This window comes from Drosophila simulans, chromosome X (assembly GCF_016746395.2).
Source record: "Drosophila simulans strain w501 chromosome X, Prin_Dsim_3.1, whole genome shotgun sequence".
Taxonomy (NCBI): domain Eukaryota; kingdom Metazoa; phylum Arthropoda; class Insecta; order Diptera; family Drosophilidae; genus Drosophila; species Drosophila simulans.
In genome coordinates, this window is record NC_052525.2 from 6609687 (window position 1) to 6635762 (window position 26076).

The 26076-nt window shown below is 43.4% G+C and overlaps 3 protein-coding genes across 3 annotated transcripts in view; 2 read left to right on the forward strand and 1 right to left on the reverse strand.

Moving 5' to 3' along the window:
- Positions 1–1015: 1015 nt before the first annotated feature.
- Positions 1016–26076, reverse strand: part of LOC6725337 — a 36868-nt gene continuing 11807 nt past the window's right edge. Inside the window, exons 2-6 of the mRNA XM_016172891.3 lie at positions 5235–5291; positions 4971–5168; positions 3979–4172; positions 3749–3845; positions 1016–2387 (exon numbers count right to left, since the gene is read on the reverse strand). Of these exons, the coding sequence (XP_016038393.1) occupies positions 2230–2387; positions 3749–3845; positions 3979–4172; positions 4971–5168; positions 5235–5291 (704 nt within the window). The 3' untranslated portion in view covers positions 1016–2229. The remainder of the gene's footprint in view (positions 2388–3748; positions 3846–3978; positions 4173–4970; positions 5169–5234; positions 5292–26076) is intronic.
- LOC6725338 lies at positions 12425–13391 on the forward strand. The gene has a single exon (XM_002106319.3). The coding sequence runs from the start codon at positions 12537–12539 to the stop codon at positions 13278–13280; it is 744 nt and encodes a 247-aa protein (XP_002106355.1). The 5' UTR covers positions 12425–12536; the 3' UTR covers positions 13281–13391.
- On the forward strand, positions 21321–22173 carry LOC27207326 (protein nullo). Its single transcript, XM_016183035.3, has one exon. The coding sequence runs from the start codon at positions 21444–21446 to the stop codon at positions 22083–22085; it is 642 nt and encodes a 213-aa protein (XP_016038394.1). The 5' UTR covers positions 21321–21443; the 3' UTR covers positions 22086–22173.

Below are 26076 nucleotides of genomic sequence, written 5' to 3' on the forward strand. Positions count from 1 at the left end.
AAGCGGGGTGGTTGTTTGATTTGTGGCCCGCGGCGGCGACAAGGTCGTTCTTCTCCCCCCATTTCCACCCTTCTCTTCGTTGCACTTAGTCTGTGTTCCAGCCAGTGTTGCCCAAATGGTACACATAAAACACGGCCAAGTCAATAAAACTAACTATAAGCCAAACAATCACTGTTTTACTTAAATAACTTGAAACGAAGTGGTCGTTTCAGCTCCATGCAGATTTAAGTGATTCAGTTCTGTTTTTTTGTAAGTGCACTTTCCTTTTAAATAACGTTTTCAATTTGGCCAAGAGTGGTTGTGAAATGGCTAACAGCACAGCTCTGGGCCTTCATAAATAGCCGTACTTGAACCCGATGGCCGAGATGGCCAGACATGAAATGGCTTCCGTTTATTGGCCCCCATCGCCACGCCCCCCATGCCGCCCCCTCTTGACCATTTACGCGCCTGTTCTGGCCGTCTTGTCAAATGTGTTTATGGCCAAGAGCGCCCGTTTGGAACCGCACCGAAAAGCAAGCCAAACCAATCGAACCGCCAAGTCGGACGACATCTGTGAAATGTTGCCCGTTTATGGAGACGCTGAGTGGGGTTGACCCCCAGCCACTCAACAGCAGAAAAAAATGCGGATTATTGAGAGTCGAAAGCAAATAGCTTTATACTTTATTGCACGCCCATATACCATAAACACTTTGGCCAACGCATTAACAAGGACATCTGCCCGCCGAGTTGGTCCTAACTCAATTCGGCTCCTTTCAGATCGGAATTAGTCAAATTGAATGGCTAAAACTGGAAGTTTATTTAAGCCATTATATTCGCCGCGACCAAAAGACCTTCTTCGCTTCAAATATAATTTTTAATCGAATTCATCAAAATGTATATAATTGTTCATTTGTTTTATACATACATGTATATATATATATGTTTTATGTATACATAGTTTAGTTTTTGATATATTACACGAGTGTATATATAATTGGTTTTGCTCAGGCCCTTGTAAATATTGTAAACAAGTTAATTAAACATTAATATTCAACAATTTATTCGTTTAGCTTCAGATTTGTGAGGAAAAACTGTCTGAGTGTGTGAGTTATCGTTAAGTTGAGGTTATATTCCTTTAGTTTTGGTAAAGTGTACATTGATCCGCATATTTTCCACAAGACTTTTTTTGTTTTTGGTAGAGACTTACACACATCTGTAGTTATCTTAGGCCTTAAATATATAATTCGCAGCTTTGGTTTAGTTTACTTCGATCTGGATGGGTTTTTGGTTTTGCAGGTCCCCAGGAGACCCAAGGAATTTAAAGCTTTCGTTAGTTAGTTGTTCCTTTTCCACCTCTTATTATGCCCATACCTCATTCTCCTCCTCATCTGCGTACTTTTCCGGCTTTTGTTGGTCGAAATTACTTAAGTTACGATACATTTTAAAGTGCAACACAGAGGTGCTGGGAAAAGGTATTAACACGGGTACTTTGGTCGAGTTTGGAGTGGTATGCTGATCCATTTTTGAGCTTTGGGCTTACGAACTAAACAGTTTCGCAGATACATTTACCTATGTACTTAACGTGTATACATATGTTTAATTTAACAATTTTCTCTGGTATCCAATAACGTGAAGTAGGAGAAACACGCTAGGAAAATCGGGCTAGGTTATAGACTACGTTGAGTAACACTGGATAGGGCTAATAGAATACGCTAGGATAGATACTTCTACATATTTTCGGTATGTTTACTTCATAATTTTTTGTTTGTGTGTTAAGTGGTCCAAAAAAAATTGACTCAAATTGACTCTGTGCCAGCACAGAAATGAATGTGTGTGCGACAGAGATAGTTGGGAAATGGCATAGATTTAGTTGTGAGTGGCAAATTTATATATATATTTATATTTATAATTTAAATATATATATATGTGGTTGCAAGTATTGGACAGTGCTATTCCAGCAATCATTCCGAACTCTCTCAATTTTAGGCACCCCATTATAAAAGAAAACCTCATTCTTACTAACACCACTAATCCATTCTCTTCTGGCATTTTGAATACTATTTGCTGAACTAGTACTATATCTCAAATGTACCTAAGAGTTGCCAAAAGAATGTGGCATACTTTTCGACTTGAAACACTCGAAGAAAATGGACCACACACGCGCACTCACACCACCTCATCTCAACGACTTACAGACTGACTTAGCACACGCTCGCAAGGATCCTTGGCCATAGGACTACCCCCGGAATCCTACACCTGTTCGGCACTCTCGTCCAGCACCATCGAGTGCAGGTCCATCGCCGATCTGGTCTTCCTCGGTGGCCTTGGCATCAAATAGTGACTGGTACTGGCCCCCACAAACACCGAATTCTGGCGGGGACGCGACGCCGAAACATGCGAGGCGTAACCTGGAATCACACAGAATAGTAGATAATGGTTAAGTGTCGGGATTAATCAGAAGCTGAAGGTTACACACATGCTCGGGATTAAATTCTTGGATTATTAAAAAACTACTCTGTGAAATTTTTATTTATGTGTAGGCATAATAAATAAAAAAATGCACCGAAATAATTGTTTTATTCTTTATGTCTTGTCCCCATTGCCCTTTACTCTTTGCTCTCTGCGATTGGGGATTCCCCCACAGCGGCCTTGTCCTGACTCAACTTAATAGACTTTCCGGAATCGAGGTCTCAACTCAGCGTTTTCACCGCCCCGCCCCCCTGAAGATTTACCCACATTATCAACCAGACCATATCCATTTTCATGCACCGAAAACAATTTATATACGCAGCTTAAGTAAAATTCATTTAAATTTCTTTCCATCGCTAAGCTGCCAGAAAAAACCCGATCTTTAAGATTCTGAAATATGTCCAAAAAAACTTTTTCGTTAATAAACTTTCTTGGTGTACGTATTTTCCTCTTTTATCTGGCATGTTTTATGTGCGCATCCTTATCATGGGCCGCTTGTGTTCCTGTCCGTGTGTTTCCTGCATTTCCACGAGATTTAATTGTTTAGCCCCTGAAGGGAATGTGGATGTGGAGGAATTGCGGTCGGGGATCTCAATGTGGAGCACCAAAAAGTCCCAACCAGCAGAGGCATTAAAATTGTATTGTTATTTGCTTTCACTTGCGCTCCGCTGCCTTCGCGCGGCGGGCGACTTAATTGTCTGGCAACTCATTAAAAAAAAAAAAAACAAGAAGTCCCAGGATCGAGATAAAAAGGCGGGAAAGTGACTACAACTAAATGCTGTATTTACCAGCTAGTGGGGGCGTGGCCCTCGAGGGGCAATGCCATTAATGAACGCTTCGAATGGCGCATAAGTATTTCGATTCAGCCCGACTTGGGTGGAGGGATTACTACATGCGAAGCTGGAGGGGATTGGCAGTGCGAACAGATGTCTGCATATGTTAACCACTTCATTTAACTGAAGTGCGACTAAGCTGTGCATTGCGCTGCTCCAGCACTAAGTGAATTAATTTAGCTATTGACTTAAGTCGAGATGAAAGAGAATTAATTTTGAAATGTAGATTTTTTCTCTCTAATTTCCACTTGATTTTCTTCCGGCGGAAATCTCTTCGAATTGCATACATTTCGAACCACTGTGCGGCTCCTGGCGACGCACAAAAGTATGCAGCACAAGTTGCGGACACTTTGAGCTCGATGGATGTTCGATTTTAATTGCATTCGGGTTGCCCCGAGGGGGGGGGGTGTTGGTCTGTGGGTGGCTGGTGACGTGCCAAATGAAAGGCAAGCAAATGACGTACATACCCTTGGCATAAATGTTGGGATTATAGGCCGCAAATTGACACGTCGGCATATTGAGATTGTGCACCATGCCCATCGACATGCGCGACACGGAGGAGCGCTGAAAAAGATGTGCATAAATGAAATGCATTCAATATGTAAGAGTTAAGGCTTTTAAGAAATATTAAAGTAAACTTAAGGCCTTAATTTATATCAATAAATTAAAGAATACTATGAAAGGCATTCTCGCTCACCTGGTGCGTGGTTACAGCATCCAAATCGACCAGCGGACAGGAGCTGCGATGCTGCTGCTGGAACTTGGGCTGATAGGGCTCCAGCATCCGGATCTTGCCCCAACGGTTGAAGAAGAGCATGATGGCGCCCACCCAGAGGACCAAGACCAGGCCCACAATCAGTACCTCCTCGGTGCGCACGATGATCTTGGGTCCTGCAAAATAACGAGCACATGCGGATTGTTTATTTGTACATTTTCAATGTAAGCAGACAGCTTCTCGCGTTCGCCATAAACATTATGGATTTGTTCGGATTGCAAACTGGTCGCACGTACCGCACGTAAATAACTCAAGAGTCAGGCGGCTCGAATTCAATTATCGTCGACGTGAAATCTGCGCGATAAACAAATGGATTGCGACTGCGATTGGTGCTGGAAATGGGATTTGGCATTGGGATTTATTAAGCAACCGAATCGGCGACTTTAGTCAGGCTAAATCCACCGAAGGGGATTTATTTCCAGGTGTTTGAAGTTGCGCGAGTGCCATGAAAATTCAATATTTGCGAGGGGAAAATATATAAATCCTCGGCATACGCGCTTGCATGTGTCGCATATCCTTTGAAAATTATTATTCCGCGGATGGAAACACCTCTAAGTCGGGCCTAATCTATGCTCATTTGGAATTGGTTATTACCAAAATTAGGATTTTCTTAATGTAATCAGGGGAACAACAGCGTATTCAATAGCACATGGACAGTAAGGATACATATTTTCACATTTTTTGATAGCCAAAAAGCGTGCCGAACTAGCTTTTCAACTCAGCCAATTAAAGTTCGGCATTGGTTTTTGATGCTGAAACTTTTATGATGCCGCTCAAATACTACAACTTTTTATTGCGTTGCATATATGATGGTATGGTATGTTGAGTACGCTTTAAACTTTAATGTGTTAAAATGATTTTCGTCCAATCAAGTTCTTTAATGAGGAAGAAAGTGAGGAATGAGTGAGACCCACCTGTTTCCACTGTGGTGGCATTGGAGGCTCCTGTTGTGGCACCTGTTGTGAATCCATCGTCCACCTCCTGACTCCCCAGCTCCCCCAAATAATCCTCGCTGCCATTCGAGGACGCCGAGGACGAGGAGGGCGGCGAAATGGGAGCGGTTTGCTCGACCTCCACCAGGAAATTGGTGCCCCGCCAGCCGGAGCCCCATTCTGCGGCGATTCAATGGCAATTTATTGAATCGTATTCGAAACTGGTCGTTGCAGGGGGGAACTCACCTTCTGAAAGACTCGCTGCTGTGGTGACCTCTTCGGCGAAGACCTCCAGACGCACAACTGCAATTAGAAAGCAAATGATGCCGTTAATGACTAACTTTTCATATTTAATTCAATTATCCTTAACAGCCACCTAAAGTATTCGCATTTGCACAGATTTCGCCATTCGCAAACTTTAAAGAAAATCAACGAGGAAACTTGAGACCAGCTAGAAGCATACCAAAGTCAACTTGAGTTTGTGGCAAGTGGCAACTTGGAAAATATTATCCCACGCTCGGAAAAGCGGACACCACCAACCACCGCCCGCCGTCTTCAAGAAAATGCAATAAACACTCTGCAAACTGATTTGATGGCCAAGGAATTATGCCAAGTCGTGCACTTCAAAATTCCCTCCATAATGCAATTGTGGAGCACTTAAAGGATCGTATATGGCCATGCTTATCCCCAGATGATTGCGCCCAAAGGACTGAAGCGGGAGTTACGTTCGTGTGGGTGGTGTCAAGGATGGAAAGTTTTCCAGACGCTGACGTCGGTGAAAGTTCGACCAAAGTGCTGCGACTGCATTTCTCACTCAACAGCTCATGCAAATGTGGGTGGTCAGGAGCTGGGATGGCTGCACTGGTCTGGGCATCCACATTCCACTCGCACCCAAGACGCACCCAACTTTCTGTAGTTATTTGGTGCATTACAAGTTGGGCGTACAACACATTGGAACATTGGGTTGGAGCGAATGGCCTTGACGTTGATGCGTGTGTTCTCGGGTTTTCCAATGATAAATGTGCCCAGAAGGGCCCGGGCTCAAAATGGAAGCCAGAAGCAGCCCAAAGCCACACGACCAAGGACCGCAACAACCACAGAGACCATCACTTGGCCGGCGAACAGGTGGGATTCGCAAACACCACTCGAAATCCTCGTCAAAGTGCTAATGACACGGAAGAAAATGTAGCCCATAGTTTGGCTATGAAATATAATTGATAAGTAACAATTAAGTATCCTAAAAGTTAGTTTATAATAAGATAAACTTTCGTTTTGCAAGCTGCATAAAATTCATTAAACATGAATTAACTTCTTAAGACTGTAAGCAGTTTCCCGATTATTTGCCAGTGTAGCCAGCCAGAGTAGAATGTATCCAAGAATTCAGGGCAATGGGTATGGCAAATGACCTTGAAAGTGTTTAGCGCCCAGCTGCCAGCCCCCTTGGAACATCCACCCCTCCTGGATGCCATGGGCTGGTCCACCCATGAACTATTTATTTAGTTGCTTCATTTGCCTAATTTGCTTAATTACATGTGTTCGACGATGGGCCCAAATCTATGCCCGAAATGAGCTAATTAACATGCGCAAATTATACGCAATTCCCACAGGGATAAGTACAAAGGATGTGCCATAAAAGGAGGGGATTTTCCGGCGAAGATAGCGAAGGAAAGCAACCTTACTATCTGCTGAATTTCCCCGTAATTTATGAATGAAAAGCGACAGAAAAAGGAGGAAAAAAAATAAACAACGGACATTGAAATGAACTGGGAAAAGTGTAATAAAAATCAAATTAGGGAAAAGGGTGAAGTGCAAAACCGGAAGGGAAAATCGCTGCAGGTAAGCCCAATCTGAATTTCTCTTCCTCTCACTTTTTCCGATGCTCTCTCTCGATTTTCTTTCGCTTTTCCCCTGCGAGTGTGTGTGTGTGTGTTTGTGTGTGTGGCACCTTACCAGTTTGGAATTGGCCATTAAATGCTCATTAGAGTAAACAAACAACCCACAACAACAACGGAGCAATGCAATTTTAATAATCAGTAGCCAAGGGACAAGGATCAAGGATGAGAAAAAGGACAAAGAAGTACTCAGCCGGCAATTAACAAAAGCATTTTGCGCAATTTGTGACTCACCACTCAGTGGGGTTTTTACTTTCAGCCAGGGAGATGAGCAATGTGTCTGGAGCCAATTAAATATGGAATAGTCCGAGACAAAGAAAAACACTATTTGCATCTACTTAAGCCGGCCAGAAAAATGAGTTTAATTATTTCAACATGGCTTTCGAAAGACGCAATTTATCTATGTGATAAATATTTCGAGGAAAATCAAATTTAACTCGTCTGTATCCAGTAATACACAATCTTCACATGGGTCGCATCAGCAGCTCGTAGACTTTTCTAGATGCAAAAACGCAACCCGGACAGCCAAAGTTTTTCCCACAAACTTTGTGAAAAGCGGCGCAACCAAAAACGGAAGGAAACCGGATTACAAATGTAAATAAACATCAAGCGGAGAAAAAACTCCGTAAGCCATTCAATAATTCATAAGAAAACGCAGACAGACACAATGGCAGGGATACACGGAGAAAAACGAGGGGTATGATGGCGCAGGACGACAGTCATAATACAAACACAATTACAAATGGGGGAATGCTATTGATTTTCTACGATTACGGGCGGCACAAGATGTCTGCCCTACGTAGCAAGTTACCCTGTTTCCGATTTTCCGTTTTACCGATTTTCCGATTTTCCGAGTTCCCGAGAATTCGAAATTGATGGGGCGTTACGGGGCGGCGGGGGGAGTGGCAGGTGTAGCGACCAAAGCGGCTTACCAATATGCCAGAAACTCACCTGAATTCGCCTCAATTCACTGTGACGCATGCAGGGACTTTTTTCCAAGCTCAATGGGGAACAAGCCACCAGGAATGGGGCAGCTAGCAGGACTCGTTTTCTGCAGATGCGATGACATCGTCCTTTTCCTAACTATTAGTACTTCATTAGGCTTCATCACTTTTTTTTGCCAACTATAATACTTTTTTTAGTGGCCTTTACAATTGAGAAAAATATGTTGCATGCCACATGGGGCACTCCACTAAAACACAATGAGAAAACATTGTAGAACTAAATTTCAGAGAGGAACTGGCCAGGATTTCAGAGTAAAATGGAGTACTTAGCGTGTCCTTCTTCCGGTTGCCAACAAAATCACTTTAAAGCTGGCCAAAACCCAAAACAAAAAAAACTGCGATGGGCACGTAAAGTGGCCCTCGTAAAACGAGAGTCTAAAAGAAGGGGGCGTGGCAGATAAATGGGGAATGCCTAATTGTTGGGGGCACTCTTGGTCACTGAAGCATTTGGGCATTCGAGCACAACTGTACTTAAGTGATGCTTTAGTGGAGGATCTTTCAGCTATCATTTACGAGCACATAAAGCGCACTATATCTTTTAGCTGAGTGTTGCTTAATACAGCTGAAGAGTTTCTAAAAGGGGTTTTTATTCATGATTAACTATATCATTCCTTTTGAAATGGTAAAGATTCAAATTTGTAACCACGTAAATAATAGTTTTTGCTGAACTGTACTTCTTGCCGGCTTGTTTGCCGAATTAACCTGCGTGGAAGACTTGAACTTGTCGACTTCTCGTGGTCAAGGACTCGCGAGCACCTGGTCCTTTTTGGCTAAATTATCCTGGGCAAATCCAGGATCCAGCTGGGATGGCATCAGGTGATCGGTGATTGTCGAAATTAGAGCCTAAGTAGCCTCGCCCATTTGCGGAACACATGTGGATCGATCGATGGATGTCCAGTGAGCGAATGTCTTCACTGTATTTCCCCCGGCTCAGTGCGTCGAGAAATTCCCAAACAGGATGCGGAAATACCATCCAGGACACGTTGGCACATCGGTGGGCCTTTCCGAGCGCCCAGCGATTTTTTGGTGCGCGACTTAACTTGACCCTGTCGCGGCATCAACAAGTGCGCTGCTCGAATCATCATCATCATCGAGGTACGAGTGTCCGTCCTCAGGTGGACGGACCCGTGTGTATATATCTGTATCTATATCTATTACTTTGTGCTATCTACCTGCCCGATCTGGACCTCAGCACGCGGTACGGTTTATGGTTTTATGGCCATGGCCAAGGAGTTGCCGGCGATACACGGAAAATGCGTTTCGTAAACAAAATGCGGCCTCCATTCGCATTTCCACTTTCACATTCTCACATCCCTCCCAATTTTCCTGCCTCCCTCCCACCGTTCATGATTTGTTGTGTTTTTTCTTTGCTGTTTGCTTGTTTGTTGTCACCAGAAGATAAAAAGAAGGAAAAAACAGAATATGATAGACAGAAATTGCATTGATGCTCCTGATCACAGATGTCCTGCGACCGCGAGAGTCCTGGAAACGGTCATGTCCTTGCCATTGTCTTGGCCCTCATCCTTGGCTGTTTTTTCTCCCTGCCCAGCTGGCTCAATAAAAAATATCCGAGTCGGATTCCAAGACAATTGCTTGGCTTGCACTTGTGCCAAAAGTTGCATTCAACTTCGTTGAGTACGCCGGAAAAAATCGGGACCATGTTTTATTTTATAGCACGTCTACTTTTTAGCCGTGGCAACAGGTATGTAGTTGAACTGAAAACAATGAAGTGATCCTCGAAGCACTTTCCCAGCAAATTAAATAGACAATAAAGTTGAAAAACAATAAATAGATGAGTATTTGAATGAAAAATGCCAACAGTTGGAAAAGTAAGAAATTGAAAAGTACTTGATTAAGCTTCAACCTGTAACCTTTTTCGTCCTGTGCCATCTTATTTTATTTTTGCTACAGTTTCACCCATTTTCACCCTAGTTCGGTGTATCCCCTCCGAAATCTGTGTGCCAGTGGCATTTCAATTTCGTGGACATTTCCTTGGGGCTTCGTGCGGAATCCTGTGCATTTAATGGCAAGTCAACTGGATTCAGTCGAACTAGATTTCAATGGAGCTGGGGACTGTGGACGACCGGACATGGATTGCCATGGCCCTTTTGCTTTGATTTCAGCAACAAACTTGCGATTTTGTCCAAATGCTTGGAATCTCATCCTCGATACGATTGCTCCTTTGAAGCAAATAAACTATCCACTCTGCATGCACGATTGATGCACTTTATTGGATGGGTTAAGTCCTCGGGAATCGATGGTGATTCAAGAGACTTTTACTTTTAACAACTCTACAATTTGGAAATATGCAACTTTCTGTAAGATTTTCACATATAATTGCCGCAAGGAGAAAGCATTTGGAACTTATTTTATAATTTAATTTAAAAGCAAATACTTTGGCCAAAGAAAATTCATCACGAAAAATGGGAGTTGTCACTTGAGTAAACGACCCATGCAAAAGCAATGAGGAAGTCGTAAGTTAGTTTTGCATCTTACTTAGCTAAATTGTCAAGGGTCATTTCTCCATACGTGCCTTTTCCCCATTTCGAGTTTCTCTGTATCAATCGAGGGATATGTATCCTTCACCAACTCCTTGCTCTTCAAGCTGTTTCCTGGCCCCACAGCAACTCCACAGATGCCATTTGCACAAGCTCAACTGAGTCGAAGCTAAGGGCAAATCACGTGCCACACACAGAGATAAAAGTGTAGCTAGTTTTGGTGAATAAAAGTTACATAATGCAGAGAGAGTCACTTTTTGTGTACATTTTTCCAAATTATATAGTCGATTTCTTTGGTGCACCAGATTCTCTCCTTTGTTCTCGTGCACATTTTTTCTAACACTGTATTCTTGGGGTCACTGGGAGCTCTTCGACTTCCGTTTCCGCTCTCACATCGAACATGGAGACCTCCCAAAATGGAGACCCGTCACGTGCAGTGAACAAATGCCCGAATTACGTGACTGCCAAGTGCGGATGCTAGTGCGGATACTAGTGCGGATGCGAATGTGGATATGGTTGTGGATGGAAATGCATATTTTGATGCAGGATACGGATCAAATTCGCTAAACAAGCGGTGCGAGTGCAAGCCAAACAGACGGAGTACGGGAAACTCCGTCAAGGGAAATTGAGAAAAGGCGAGGAAATTCCGCCGAGCGTTTTCCCAGCCGAAAAATGCGGGAATTTCAGCGATTGCGTGTGAAAATGCAACAAGAAACCAAAACAGCAAACACCAAATGTGCGATAGTCAAATGAGGCCTGAGGTTGGCCAGTTGTTCAGTTGCTCAGTTGGTCAGAAACAAAAGCCAAGTTTGTTTCCCGTTAACTAAAAAAGGAGAACCCGGAGGTTGTTAAAAGTACCAAGGGTATACGGACCCCAAAGGAGGCAGCGATTATCACGTGCCACTGCAGTTGCATTCCGTTGTAAGGACATAAGGATGTAACATAGGGGCACGAGCTCTCAGATAGGGTATCTTAGTTTGAGATCCCACGTGTTCGGGGTCTTAAGGGCAAACGGGTATGAGGATTGGTTGAGCACCGCCCAGCTGAAATTTACATAATGATCACGAAACATAATAAAACTAGAAATGTGCCTTTAATTTTAAATTAGATTATTATAACATAGAACCTTGGAAAGTTATCTGTACTAATAATGTTAAGTGAATTCTTTGTTATTCATGTAAAAAGCAGTAAAGGATATGCAATAATAAAGAAAACTTAAAAACTTTGTATAGATAAAAATGTTTTAACGAATTGCCATGGTCATTCATCGCCAACGTTTTTCATTGAAGTGCGATATACATTTTCACTTTTCATTCTCCATTTTGCCCATGTCGATTTTCATTTGCATCCAGATGCCAAATTCGATTTCTTTTGGCCTTGAGTTATGCGTTGAGTCCAAGAATGGGAGAGCCGTTCCATTGAGGAGTTTTCTTCCGAAATAGATCGAAGTCGGTGCAGCTGCGTGGTATTCGAGGTTACGACTTTTCTGGTTTTTAATTCGGTTGGCAAAGGTCCTTCCCGCTGATTCGAGACTTGTGGCCGGCGTCAACGGCGTTCCGAGGACTGCGCCACGGCGTTTACACAACAATTGGCCATGGCAAGGACCAAGGATCCGGCCAACACAATGGCCCAAGGACGCCGACCAAAATGACTGACCGACCATGATCGGTACATCGGCCATATATCCGCAGCCATAACTCATAGTTTCACAAATAAAAAGGCTGATAAAACCGAAAAGAGTTATGGCCGGGAAAGTATTTTAAATAAGAAGGTAAAGGATAGTATGAGAAAGCATTACGACAGCCCAACCTTAACTCGTTGGCCAGATCGAAAGTGCTCGAATCAAGGTCGTTTCGAGCAGGATCGCAGGTACTCTCCACAGTCGCCGTGTTTTTGACCAAATTGCCGGGCCATAAAGCATCGCGTATTTTCATGAAATCCCGTTCGCGGATTAGGCCAGAAAATATCTGAAAAACTAATCAGGTAGCCGCATGCGGTACGGGTGATTCCAGGAACTCCGGAGTCCGCAACTCTACCTGCTGGACATATATAAGCCCGCCGGTTTATGGCCATGCAGAACAGTCGACAAGGAATTGTCAAGCGAGTAACATCTTACCAGAGTTTACTACACCATCTATCAAACGTACCGAAATCATGGGTTGTTGTGCAAGCAATCTGAAGCTCAAGGAGCTGAGCAGCCTGAACAGCAGCATCTATGTGGCATCCGTCGGATCGGCAAGTCGCTCCCAGAAGCGTTTGTACAGCAGTCGAAACAGCAGCGGAGTGGGCAGCAGCAGCGGTAGCAGCAGCTCCTCATCCTCCAGCCGCAGCATCTGGAGCCGCTCCAGCCAGCCAATTTGCGATGATTTCGCCGAGCAGCCTCAACTGGACAAATCCTGCGGCTACTACACCTGCAGCAGCGCCAATTCATCGCCGAGGAAGGGCCAGGAGAATGACGAGGAGATGGAGGGAGCGCTTATGCGCACGCAGGACATGAGTGCGTCATCCCGCGACTCCACACAATCCGATCAAGTGGTGGGCAATCTGGAGTGGGAGATGCACATGATGCAGCAGGCGCAGCGCATTATGCCCAAGACCTCGTCGCCGATTTGCCAAAGGAGGGATAATGGTCAGATGCCCCCCTCATCGTACCAGAAGTGGCGAAACTATCTGCAATCCACGCCAGCGCACATGCTGCACAATGTCACCCACATTCCGGAGGCCATTGCCGGCCATTTTTGCCCCACCAGCTTTCCGGGTTTCAGCGACCTGGAGGAGATGGAGAGTGCGGCCAAGAGGTTCAAGGTGGATTTCGAGAAGGAACCACTGGATGAGCCCCTGTACACCACCTACCAACTGCTAGCCGGGCACACGCACACCATATCGACAGATCTGTGAGGAAGGCATGATGCTTGAAGACCCATCCAATCGCACCATCTCCGCCTGGTTCGGAGTGGTTCGGCGATCGGTGGACCCCATAGACGTAATCCCCGGCGAGGACTGGCAACAGGTGTGCCAGCTGTCAAACAGTTGGACAATTAATAATTACAAATCCGCTACGATTGCATTGCCCAGCAATGGCAATTAAGCCTATACGATTTTACAAAAATACCTATTTTTTTGACTGTATATCATACAACCTAGACTTAAGGACAAGGACAATCAACGATGTGTACATTGTTGGATAATCAAATTGTACTCGCAAATATATTTTACAATCTCTAAGCTATTGACTTTTCAATCACACTAATTAGATGCGGGTCAAAGGTCAGGGGCCACTTAAGCTGCTGGCTGGCTACACGGCACACGGCATTTCTGAGTTTTACAGCAATTTCTCAAATAGGAAATTTGTACGAAAAATTTTCAATTTTTAAGATTTTTAGCTGAGTACACCACTCGATAGGAAACTAAGCAACTAATTCAGCAAGGTATAACATTCTACATTCTGACTTATATTAAAAAAGTAGTGAGTATAATACTGATATTAGTATAACCAAAAATCAGAACGCATTAATGTGCGAAATTTTATGCGATTTTTTATTGGTTTTTTAGCTGTAACTTTGCAAAATTAAGACGCACAAACAAGAAATATACCGTTTTTTGCAGCTAACAACCAAACCTAATGATCCATATCACTTTTGAACCCATTTGGTAAAAATATTTTTTTTGACAAAATTTTGAATATTTTTTAAGGCGCGATTTTTTTTCGAAAAATGTCAAAAATTTTATATTTTTAGCTGTGAATGCCACTTGATAGGAAATTAAGCAACGAACTCAACGAGGTATGACTTTCCGAATTCAAACTTATATAACCAAAGTTATGGGTAAAATAATCATATTTTTTAGTACAAAAAATCAGGATAAATTTATTGATACTGGTATAATTACTGATACTTTGCTCATGAAAAAGAAATATTTCCCTTGCCCAAGTCTTGTGTTTGCACAACTTTCCCATCCCAGCCCATTAACTGATTGCTGGCCACAAAATGTTTTAATTGGGCTTTGATGATTAGAAATTTAATAGCCACCACAAACCGCAGAGGAGGCTGTCCACAGAATGCCAAAAAGCCGGAGTTTTGGGGCTCATTTCATATTCAAATCGATGGAAAGAATTAGTAGCATGCTGCGCGTAATTACGCGGATAAATGTGCATTAATTAGTGCAGCCCAGCCAAAGCCAATCTAAATTGAAATGGAAAATTATAAAACGAAGCCAGAGATAGGCAAATATGGATTACGAAATGCGGCTTTGGGAATATTTGACTGTTTGCATATTTTATTATAGCAGTTATGCAATCATTTATAAATGCAAACTATAGCGAAATGTATTTTAATTGAATTTTTTCGTAATTACAGAGCTTAATTGGCAGCTCTAGCCTCTTTTGTTCCCAATCACATGCTGGAAATCCGACTACCCTGCCCTGTTTACAGGGTATCGGTTGGCAGTATCGATTTTAGTGGCTTGTCAAGTGTCTGGGTGCCCACTTAAGTTTCTTCCCCTGCTCCCTGCTCCCGCCGCACCTGAGGTCCTCGCATTTTCCTGACATTTTTCCCGCTCCTTTGGATCCTTGACAATGGAAAGAGATGGCAGCAATGTGTAAAGTGGCGGGCGAGAGAGACGGACTGCTGCGTTACCCAAGTAGTTGGGTTCGCATCGGTGAGTTGCCATAATTGGTGCGGACTCTCAATTGTTGCAGCAATCAGTCAATCATTCAATCAATCAATGGCTTCGAGCACCAGGCACTAAATAATTTTACGCGGCGACAGAGAGGGGTATACGGCAGTGGACAGAGAGGAGTATACTGATTGGTGTTGCACCTAATTGCAAGGTGAAAAGGGTGGGCCAATAAGTGCCACGTTGATTATTGCAACACTTTTTCACTCACTCCAAAACTTTTCACCACGAACAGCACACATATGTGGGAAAATGGGGAAAGCTCTGCAGGGTCGAAATTAAAGCCCTGTTGAAGTGTCAGAATTTTCTTTATTTAATGCAGCAACTTTTGCGCCGCCTGACTTTCATGAGCTGCACATAAAAATGATGTAGAATTATTAAGTTTTTCCCCTTGGCCTGCTGGCTGCCATAAAGAACAAGTGAAGCCAAAAAACAGGACCTTGCCCCAGGGCCTCTTCCTTTGCCCATCTCTTTCGCTCCGCCCATCTGGCGGAATAATAAATAGTAAATGGCGCTATTTTATAGGGAATTTATGCGCGAGGAAACTGCAAAGAAATCAAATAAAGATGAGAGCTGCGTTCTATAGTGTGGAAAATTGAAATAATTTATTATGTTCTTGCCAAGCTATGAATTCTCTGCAGAGAGACCATCATAAAATGAAAATATGTATAAATAAGAATCCCTCAACAAATGATTATGATTATGTTAAACTGAAATATGAAATGGCTAAATCCTCTTCTACGCCACCATTTGCCAGTCACTTCCGCACACCTTTTTCCACCCATTAAATCGGACCCATTGTGACTTAACCTTTGTCTTGCCCAAGTCCATGAAATATTCAAGCTGACATTGACCCTGGAAACTGGCACAATTCCTGACGATTCCCCATGAACTTCTCCAACTCCTGGGGCAAAAACTTTAAAGTGTCAAACTGTTAGCATGCCTGCACGTGGGGCAGGACGAGCAAAATATCCGGGTTAATTCAAACTATTCAGGGCCGGACCAGGCGTATACATAATTTAAGAGCCACTAGACGGGCACAGAAAGAAAACACGTCAATATTGGTACACAAAGTTTTCCCAGCAAAACTTTGTGCTAGGACTTCAATGGGCCATATGGGAGTTTCATATTAAGTCTATTGTTGAAAACTATTTTGTTAACTAAAAGTCGACAGTTTTATACCCAGATCTTTAATTGAATCTCTATAGTTGAATATAGTGGAAGTTCGTCATGCATTTCGAAGCTTATCAGTGGAAATGTAGGGATTTCAACCATTTTGCTTACCGTGTGTCCTGGGACAAGGAATCGGCTATGGATGTGGTCGAGGTGCGGAGGAAGCCAAGGGACTTTGCTGCCGTTTGACAGCCGCAAGTGTTTGGCTGACTCCAACGCGGCACTTGAGCCTCGAGTGGCGGACAAAGCAAAGTGGTCCGGAAAAACAAAAGGCGCGAGGCTGAACAGGAGCAAACTGAAGTGGTTGGTCCTGTGGAAGGACCCATACAGTATGCACAATGCTGCCCGATCCGATGGCCCAGATTTGTGATCTTAAGGCCCTTTTAGGTAAGCCGCCGAGAATTGGCAATCCGCTCTAATTACAATCTGGCCACAATTGAGGATTGCTCGCGTTGCGTGTTACTAGTCTGCTTGGTCCATTGAATCTATTGAATCCATGGAATTGAAATCCTCTGAAGATTTGCCTAATCGGCGGCCCTCTAACCCCACCCTCCGTGCAAGTCGCGTGCTCTGCGGTGTGAAATCTGGCCGAAGATTACCGCGGATCTGCGCGGATATGATGCTGCCCAGCCATACCTAAAAATCTTTGGTCTTCGGTGTACGTCTTATGTACGAATATGTGTGTGTGTGTGCGTAGGGATCAAGTGGCCAGATTAAAGATTCCGTGGAGGAGGGGGAGTTGGAGAGTGGGCGGTGGGCGTGGTTAAGTCCTTGTAAATCCATCGGCGGGATTAGGACATCTTGCGGTTTTAATGCCAGCCAGCCAGCTAGCTAGCTAGCCACCAAACAGCTGTGGCCATCTAAGCCACATTTAAGCCATTTAGAGACGCTGATGAATTTATGGACCGTTCAACTCGGTGAGAATGTCACATTCAGATACCCGGTTTTTAGGCTCGCAGTATACACTTTATCACAGGGTATTTAAATTTTGATAAAAGAGGAATTTTAATAGTGCACAAAATGGGCAAGGACCTTTGATATTCTGATTTTTTGATAACTTTGGTGGGTTTCCACAAAAATCGTAATATACGCACATGTATCTTATTTAAAAACTATTCGTCTACAGTATCTCAAGGAATCAAGGATTTTGTTGGCCCCCCAAAAGTATGCAACATACATATATGAAGGTTAGGTAAGGGACATGCACAATTTCATTGCCTACTTGTAAGCGGCAACAAAAATGCAGGGCATTAATTATAAGCGCATCAAAAGAGTAAGTCAAAATTCGACCAATGAAACCAAGATTTTCCTTTTTTTATTGATTTTCCCCCATGTGTGTGTGTATGTTGTGGAAAAGAGAATCGGCGGAGGTCTGGGAAAAAGGAGCAGGGAATTTGATGCGTGCCAATGCCAGCCAGCATCAAAACTCCGAGTGGAGAATTGGGGGATTGGGGAATTGGGGGAATGGACGTGGCCATCGTTCACTGATGGATAGTTCCCTTGATTGGAGCTGGCAGCGGGGTTGCCACCATCGAAATTGAAAGCCAAGTAAAACAAACAAAAAACACATTTCTCGTTTGGTGCTTAAACAAACTCAATTATGTTTACAATTTGGCCGACCACCAAGCTACCCAGTAAGATTGATAGCATCTCGCTTATCAGTATGGCAAAAATGATTCAATAGTGCAACCAAAAACCCAGTTCCACGGAGTCAATTTGGAAAACTATGACCTCATCATACATTAAACGAATCTGTTTAAGTACTAAAACTTCTCGCTTAACTACAGGGTATCATGTGCTGTAATAACTGATGATCTTGGGTGGAAAATTGGGGGCCAACGCAGAAATTGTAAACAAAAGAATGTCAAAACAGTGTCCTCCGCCATTTTCATGTGGGGAGTGTGTCAAAATCACATTAGATGCTGTTAACTTTTGTCAGTGACTGTGTTTGTTTGGCTCGGAATCTTTTTTTCGGTTTTTGGTCAATTTGTTTGTTGGCCCGCAAATTGATTGATTGCTATTGATGCCTGATTTGTCCTTAACCATCACGCACCATGTCCTTGCCCTTATCCTTTTGACTCCATACACTTTTGTTTTGCTCTTCCGCGTTTCGCTCGGCTGAGATTTGTGGTCATCCCAAATGGATTTTCTGTGGCCCACCAAATTACAGGCGACCAAGTTAACTGGTTGTGTGTGTGTGTGTGATTGAGTATATAAGTGTTATTAACTTTGGCTTACACTTGCCATGTGTAAACTTTGTAATCTACCCAAGGTCGGGGATGATCGAATAAGATTGATTTTGTGGCCAAATGGGGAGTTTAGATTTGAAGTCGAAAATTGACCACTAAAGGGTTAAAGACAACTAATTTGAATGAATTCTTATGCAGTATAAGCCAATTTATATTACTAGGTTTAATTTTGAATATATATCAATATAGAAATAGATAAAGATACAAAAAGTTGGACACCTCCGCCTGGAGAAAGTTGAACTTTGGTTCGCGCTGTTTTATCTCAATTTCGAATGCCAAACTTTGGCCAAATTCGCTTTGTCAGCTTGGGGGCCAGCCTTTATTGCCATTTTCCATTTGGCCCAACCCTCTGTAAACGTAATTCTTTCCTATCCTCGGGGAATTCGATGACACCTCAGCGCGTGACACACAGGAAAATGTTTTGCGGGACACACCGCTTTTGTCCTTAGGAATGTGCAGCGGAAAAAAGGGAAAACGCTTGATTTGCATACGGGGAGTACACATTGGAAAATAGAAAAGGGTTAGGGAGATATTCCCAGATGCATTTTTATGCCCACGAAGGGGTTAAATAGAAAAAGCGATTTTTATACCATTTTTTCCATTTACTCATATTGTTCGCTGCCATTTTTTTATGGTATGCAAAACGTGTTGGTCAGATCGTAAAAGCCATTTCCAAATGCAGCCAGGTAGGAATTGAAATGAATTGAATTGCGTGAGCCATGGAAAATCCAAATCCATAACTCTGATAGCGCGTTTTATTGCAATATGCAAATTCAATTTGTCACTACTGGCCTTTGACATTGACACCGAAAATGGCGAATCAATAATAAATTTAAAAATGTGTAATTTGCGGGAGGACATTAATTAATTGCCAGCCGCAAAATGTTCAATTAAACGGGCTGTGGTGGCAGTTACTCAAAAATATACGTATCCTTGCTGGCAAATAAAGAAATTTACATATGTGCTGCAGTTGTAATTTGTTTCCCATTTTTATTTGACACTTAACAAATGACTGCAACTAAATGGAATTCTCTGTAACCCCAGAGGAATCGAATGCTCCTCTGGAATTGCGTTTAAAGGTGAATCCAGTCGGGGGCACTTGGAACACCAGAAGCCGCAAATTTCAGTCCACCTGACCCCCATAGATTTCCATTTCAACTGCAGTTGACAATGAAATGCTCTCTGCGTCCTTTTGGCGCACAGGGAATTGAGTTTATCAGCTTGCATATGCTCTGCTTTACTTCACAATCCTAAATATTATTTAACTAAAAGAAATTTCGGCACAGACCAATTTGAACACTTTTAAAATATATTGAAGTTGTAACAATTAAGGAAGAGTATACCCAACTTCGTTTATTTTTCCCTCTTTTTACACTACTGCCGGGTATTTTCAAATGAATTTTCAGTTTTTCGTTTGCATCGCTCTTTGTTCCTCCGAAAAGCGGAAAATAGACACTGCTGGCCACAAGCCGCATTTTCCATTCCCCCAACAATGACCTTCGTCCTTTGGCCTCGTATTTTCCAGAGGAAAACAGCGAACAAGAGAAGGTATTTTGTGTTTCAATTTTAATACAATTAGAGGTTGCATCGATGCTGCAAAATAAGTGGAAGCTGAGTGGGAATTCAGGGCCAACAGGGGGTTTCCCCAATAAACCTAATTAATGGGAAATACGAGTGGACGACGGGGTAACAAAGGCGATTTTATGCACAGCAAGAAAATATTGGGTGATATCCTTGTTCTGCGTTTTACGGCGTTTACCTCTTTCCATTTCTATTATTATATACATTTTTTTTTCTTACAGTGTAGCTGTGCATTATAATTGGGCTTAATTATTTTCTTCGACTGGCTTACTGCACAGCCCGCGGTACATATGTCCACTTATAATGAAGGCAAAGCCGCTTATGTCCTCGCCCACGCAATTACTTATACGCACACATATATATCACCCACACCAGCACACACAGGCACACACACACAATCACTCACACACACATATAAACAGAGGGAGAATTGATGAAGGCATTGCTGACATGCAAAGGCTGATTGACACACAAAGCGAGCATTCTGCTGGGATGCTTAACCATGGACCTCGAACCTCGACCCCTTGCCATCACCTATGCTCCCGCCCCTCTGCCACGCCCCATATCCAAGTGCACAGCGAGAAATCAAAGGGTAGCTCTCAATGTTGTAACCACATTTGTTGGAACTATTGTTCCTTTACAATTTTAAATTGCTCACACTTTGTGGCTAGTTGTATTATAAACTGCCCCAGTTATTTTTCTCTGTGTACTTTGCTCCCTTTATGGCTTTGCTGCAATTCATTAAGAATTTCCTCCTGCGATGACAGCCAAGTCTTAAGTGGCTGTACCACTACCACCGCCTCCATCTTCACCTCCATTGCCACTCCATGGCCATCTCGCCCCAACCAGAACTGCAGCCGCCCACTAACCAGCTCCTTACGGCGGGCAATTATGTCTCGAGGATGTTGGATATCCTGGCCAGCGAGCAGCAGGCGACAGCAAATGACAGGCCATTAAATGCCCGTTGCCTGCGCGACCAGCCTCATCCGCATGGCGACCCTCAAGTTAACCCATCGCAACCCAAGCTCCCTTGCACGTGCAAGGATTGCAGGGGCAATAAAATGGAATCGCGACTCTTGCAAAACCCCGAAATCGTGGCCAAATGTTGCCTCATAAAACTATGCAAAACAAGGGGATTATGGTCAGGGCTAGGGGTTAGGATTTTATGAAGGTCGCGCGGGTAGCGAATAAGACCTGATCCCTATTATCCCTATTAGGGTGGCGACCAGGTACCTGATCCTTCCAGATTTTCAGTATATATGCCCGCCGCTCGGTGGCAATCAGCATCAGTTGTCCAACAACAGTTACACCGCTAACAACGTTCTCGGAAGAATAATATATATATTACAAACTTGTGACTATACCATTTTCAAGAAAACTCAAGATGGGCAGCACACATTCCGCTGAGAAGGTAAAGAGCGTCGAGGACTCGACCAGTCCTGCAAATCCTGGCATCTTCTGCACTCCCCTGCCCGGCTTTATAAGCAAAATCCAGAGACTCGTCGTCCGCAAGCTGAGCATCTCGGCCAGGAAACAAAAGCGACTGAGCAAGCGCTCCAAGCAACTCCTGCGCCCCATGCCCCGCTGCTCGTCCTTCGGATCCTGCGGCACCCTGCTGACGCCCACCAAGAAGTCCTCATCCAACACAGCCGATCGCCGCTACGCCCAATGGAAGTGCAGTTTCGAGCACCTGGCCCAAAAGCAGCCGCGTCTCCATGACATCAGCGAGGCCATGGCCGGACAGACCACGCCACGCGGCTTCCCCTCCCACACGGATCCCAAGAGGTGTCTGATGGTGGTGGACTCCAGTTCGCCGGAGTCTCCGCTCTACGACATGGTCGGTGGGCAGAAAGTCCGCCGCCGCCTGAGTCTGCGGAGCCACGCACCTGTGCGACGCCCATCCGCCCGTCAGAAGGCCGAACAGGCCAAGCTGGACGCCCAGTTCCAGCGGGATCTGCGCGATCTGGAGGATTACTATGGCGGATTCCATTTTGCCCAGCGCCGCGAGCGATTGGTGAAGGTTTGAGACAAGGCGAAAAATTATAAGATAAAGTCATTTGTATAGCCAATATTGTGATAGCTCGTAAGCCCTAAAAATTCCTGAATAAAATTCGTATTGAAAATCAAACTGAAAAATGCAGCCCACTTTATTATTTATTCATATTTATTAGTTAAGTGTTTATTGTGTTACCGTACAAACAGTGATAAATCGAAATACTTTAAGCGAGACCAAAAAAAAAATGATCCATTTAGTGCGGCAAGTGGCATGAATTATTCATTTGGCCAACGAAAGACCAACAGGTTAAATCTGAAAAAGTGAAATTTTAATGGCAAACGTGCTTCGATTGCCACCGCAAACATTTTGCCGCTTAGCATATTTTCCGATTTTCGGTTTTTCACTTTTCCCCATGCCAATTAGAGGCGGCATAGTTTTCAACGCCGCGCGTTTTTCCCCAATTTTCTTTTAGCGAATTAAATTGTTGCAAGAAAAGTGAACGCATAACGCGAACTCATAACGCACACCCGATCCGAATCGAAATCGGGGACAGGGTCAAAAGGGGCGTGGCACAGTGAAGGGGGGGGGGGTCAATTAATCAGTTGCCAACTAACACATAACAAAAGCCCCCCTACCAAAATAAGCAAAAAAAAAGAGGTGCAGCAAAAACAGACAAAAGGCAGACAGAAATGAAAAATGTGCAAGTACTTGAGGCGAAGGGGCGGGAAAATTGTGAGGGGCGGGGGCGGGAAAAGCGCTGGTGCCAAGGGAAGCTCTTCGAGGCCTTGTCCGATTTTCTTGCTTATTTGCTTCTCGGTTCCACGGAGCACAACGAATGGAAGCCCATTGAAAATTGCACACTTAAACAAATTCGAATTTTTCTGTAAATTTTTTTAGTAAAAAAGTTTCTTTCGGTGTACGTAATATTTGTGTACTTTTGTCAGCCGTGATATATAATTATTTTTCCTACTTTTTGGCAGCTCACTTTCATCTTCAGCCAGCCAATTTGCCACGCTGCAGATTGGCGGCGGATGAATAATGATTCCTCTCTTGATTTCGATTTCCCAGCTATGTATGCACTTTCCCCAATCGCACTTAGAGTGGTCGACTTTCCCGGGAAATTAATGTGGCGGGGAGGTGGAAGGAAGGGGCCTAAGAATGAACCTTTAACAATGCCCCCAAAAAAATGCAAATGCCCCAATGAAATATTTGTGGCGCTGTCGTCGCCAAGTTGAACGAACCGGCAAACCAAAAAAAAAAAAAAAGATAATTCAGAATGGCCGAGACATGAAGAAATTGAAATGGATGGTTGTGAAATGGGAGAAATACGACATAAAACAAAATTCCGTACAATCCAAATGTTAATGCTTCAATTTGGCCAACGCACCCTGGCTTTTTGACCAAAAGCATCCAAAGAGTTGGCATTAAAATATGAGAGTGCAAAGGATTTTGAGCCCTACAAACAAGAAACCCTCGAAATATTTGAGAAATGTACAAAAGAATGTTAAAAATATGTCCAATTTAATTGAAAGAAATTCATATTTAAGTAATATTAATTTGTTTAATGAATATAGTGTGTGGGCCAAGTTCTGCGAAGCTTTTGCCCAATGAACTCTGACCCCCACTTGGTAGCCAGACTATTAACCCTCATTGATCGGATGACAAGGCTGTGACCATTAGCTTATGGACTATATATGTACATATATAGAACCAAATCAATACCATAAACCGAGAACCAAACCAATATCAATATCTAAAGCGAAACCGAAAATCAGTAGTGGAACCTAGGTTCACGTGCAGGCAAAACCAAATCAACAAATGAAAACTAATAGGCAATTATAGGCAAATGTTGGACAGAAGTGGTGGGAGGTGGGTGGCAGTGGTGGGTGGTGGTAGACCGACAGTCAAGGTCGCGGTTACGGACCGCGCTAAAATGTGTGGTAAAACGTGTGTCACAGGAGCAAACAGAACTGGAAATTGCCTTTGTTAGCATTTCGAGTGCAAGAACAATATTTAAATTCAAAACATTGTTAGCTAAATTAGTATTGGTTAAATAACCTTTTAGCTAACAGTTTTCATAGAAAACACACTTTATGCGTGAATTTTAAACACACTCGTTTTGCATTCAGCTCACTCTTTTACTAATGATTATATTGCCAGTCAATTCCTTTTGGCCACCATTTCCATTTGCCTTCTTCTGAAGCACATGGAAATTTTAGCGCCACTTGAGGATACCCTCGTGCATTTTGTTCTAGGAAATTTGATTTTACGCTATTTATTTAAATTTATTTATACTTTATCTGCGATTTGGTCGGCGGCAACGTAGGCGAACGACGAGCAATCTCCGCCTCATCCTCGACTCATCCTGTCGAATGGTTTCACTTCCTTCACTTCGAGGCGGATTTCTAGCAGGTTGATGGTTGTTTGGGTGGTTGGGAGGTTGTTAGTAGGTTCTTTGAGCCTTTTGCATACATTACCCACCCACCCGGCAGCTGCCCTTTGACCTCAGACCCTCAGCCCCGCTTTTTCCTTTCCTTTCGCTTCCCTGCCTTTTTTTCACTCATTTCGCATCCCGTTGACGTTGACGCTGATTGTGTGCAAATGATAGCAATATGGCAACAATCTTTATATCACACCACCCACCCACCACCACCCACAAGGGCCAACACAGCATCCACTGGCCTCCCAAGAAACCCCACTTTTCGGGCCAGAGTTGCCGCTGCGCTTGTTTGTTATTGTTATCATTATCATGCTTCGCTGATGACGATGACAATCATGATGATGACGATGTGACGGCTTTTTTCCTCTACTGGGCGCCGGGCAATTTATCTAGGGTATACTATAAGGATAAACATGACTTGGTTAGTTGCCTAATTGAAAGCAAGACGTTCAAGTCAGATTCAGATTGAGATTGAGATGTTGCAAAATGGGAAAAGTGTCTGAGAAATAAAACCAGGCGAGTGTAGTTTAATTTCAGTTCAGAAACTGTGTGCCACAACATCATTTTATCTGCTGTAAAACAGGAATTAGGAGAATTTTCCGAAACTCATTTAAAAATACCACATTTGGGATGCACTTTGTTCGCTATACTAAACATAATTTTGCATTTTTCAGACCCAAAAACTTGTAATAAATTCCGAGCTTGCAGAAATTATAAACATACAAAGGACTACGAATTTCCCGCAGCCTATCTCGGTACGTCATGTACGGATAGTACTATACATATATAAGGTAGCACACAGTTCATTTGCATATATGCGTGACTGTCTGCGGGTGTTTGCTGCTGTGTGTGTGTGAGTGTGTGTGTGTGCAGGACACAACCGTGGAGAGGACGACAAGTTCATCGTGTTATAAATTATTACAAGCTCGGCGACAAAACGAATTTCATTTGATGTCGCTGCGCTCAGGCGGATATGTTGGCATTGATGATAATGATAGTAATAATGCGCCTGCCGAGGAATGGTAATAATGATAAGGTTCATCGAAGTCCTGTTCCTGTATCTCTATTCCCATTTCGATGTCAGCATTGCTCCACTCGTGTGCGTTTTCGGGGCATTTAATTAAATTTTAATGACACTGCACACTACTAAATCATGGCCGCAAATCCCCCAAAGGATACGCGAAAATTTCGGAATAATAAAAAGCGAGTGCTGCTGCAGGATCAACATGGACTACTAAGCCCCGAAAGCGATGTCCTTGCCGCTGTCCTTGGTAAAGCCCACTTAAGGCACACGCGGCGTATACGCAATTAGTTGAGTTTAATTTATGTCGCCTGCCGCTTTTACTTCGCCCAACCCAAATGACAAAAGGATAAAAAGCGTTTGGCAAAGGGCACAAAAAAAAATATATATATATAAATTAGGCGGAGAAACAGGACGCAGGACTCAGGACCCAGCATCAAGGGCTTTTGTCGGGGCTTTTGGTCTAAGCCAGAACGCGTAAGTGGCAATTAAAAAGCCAGCAAAAGACACCGCTACCGCCGCCGCCAAACGAGAAAATTAAGCAACAAAAAGAAAAAAAT

Excerpts from the sequence above, each read along its gene's own strand:
- LOC6725338 (XM_002106319.3), top strand. The coding sequence starts at position 12,537 with ATGGGTTGTTGTGCAAGCAATCTGAAGCTCAAGGAGCTGAGCAGCCTG.
- LOC27207326 (XM_016183035.3), top strand. The coding sequence starts at position 21,444 with ATGGGCAGCACACATTCCGCTGAGAAGGTAAAGAGCGTCGAGGACTCG.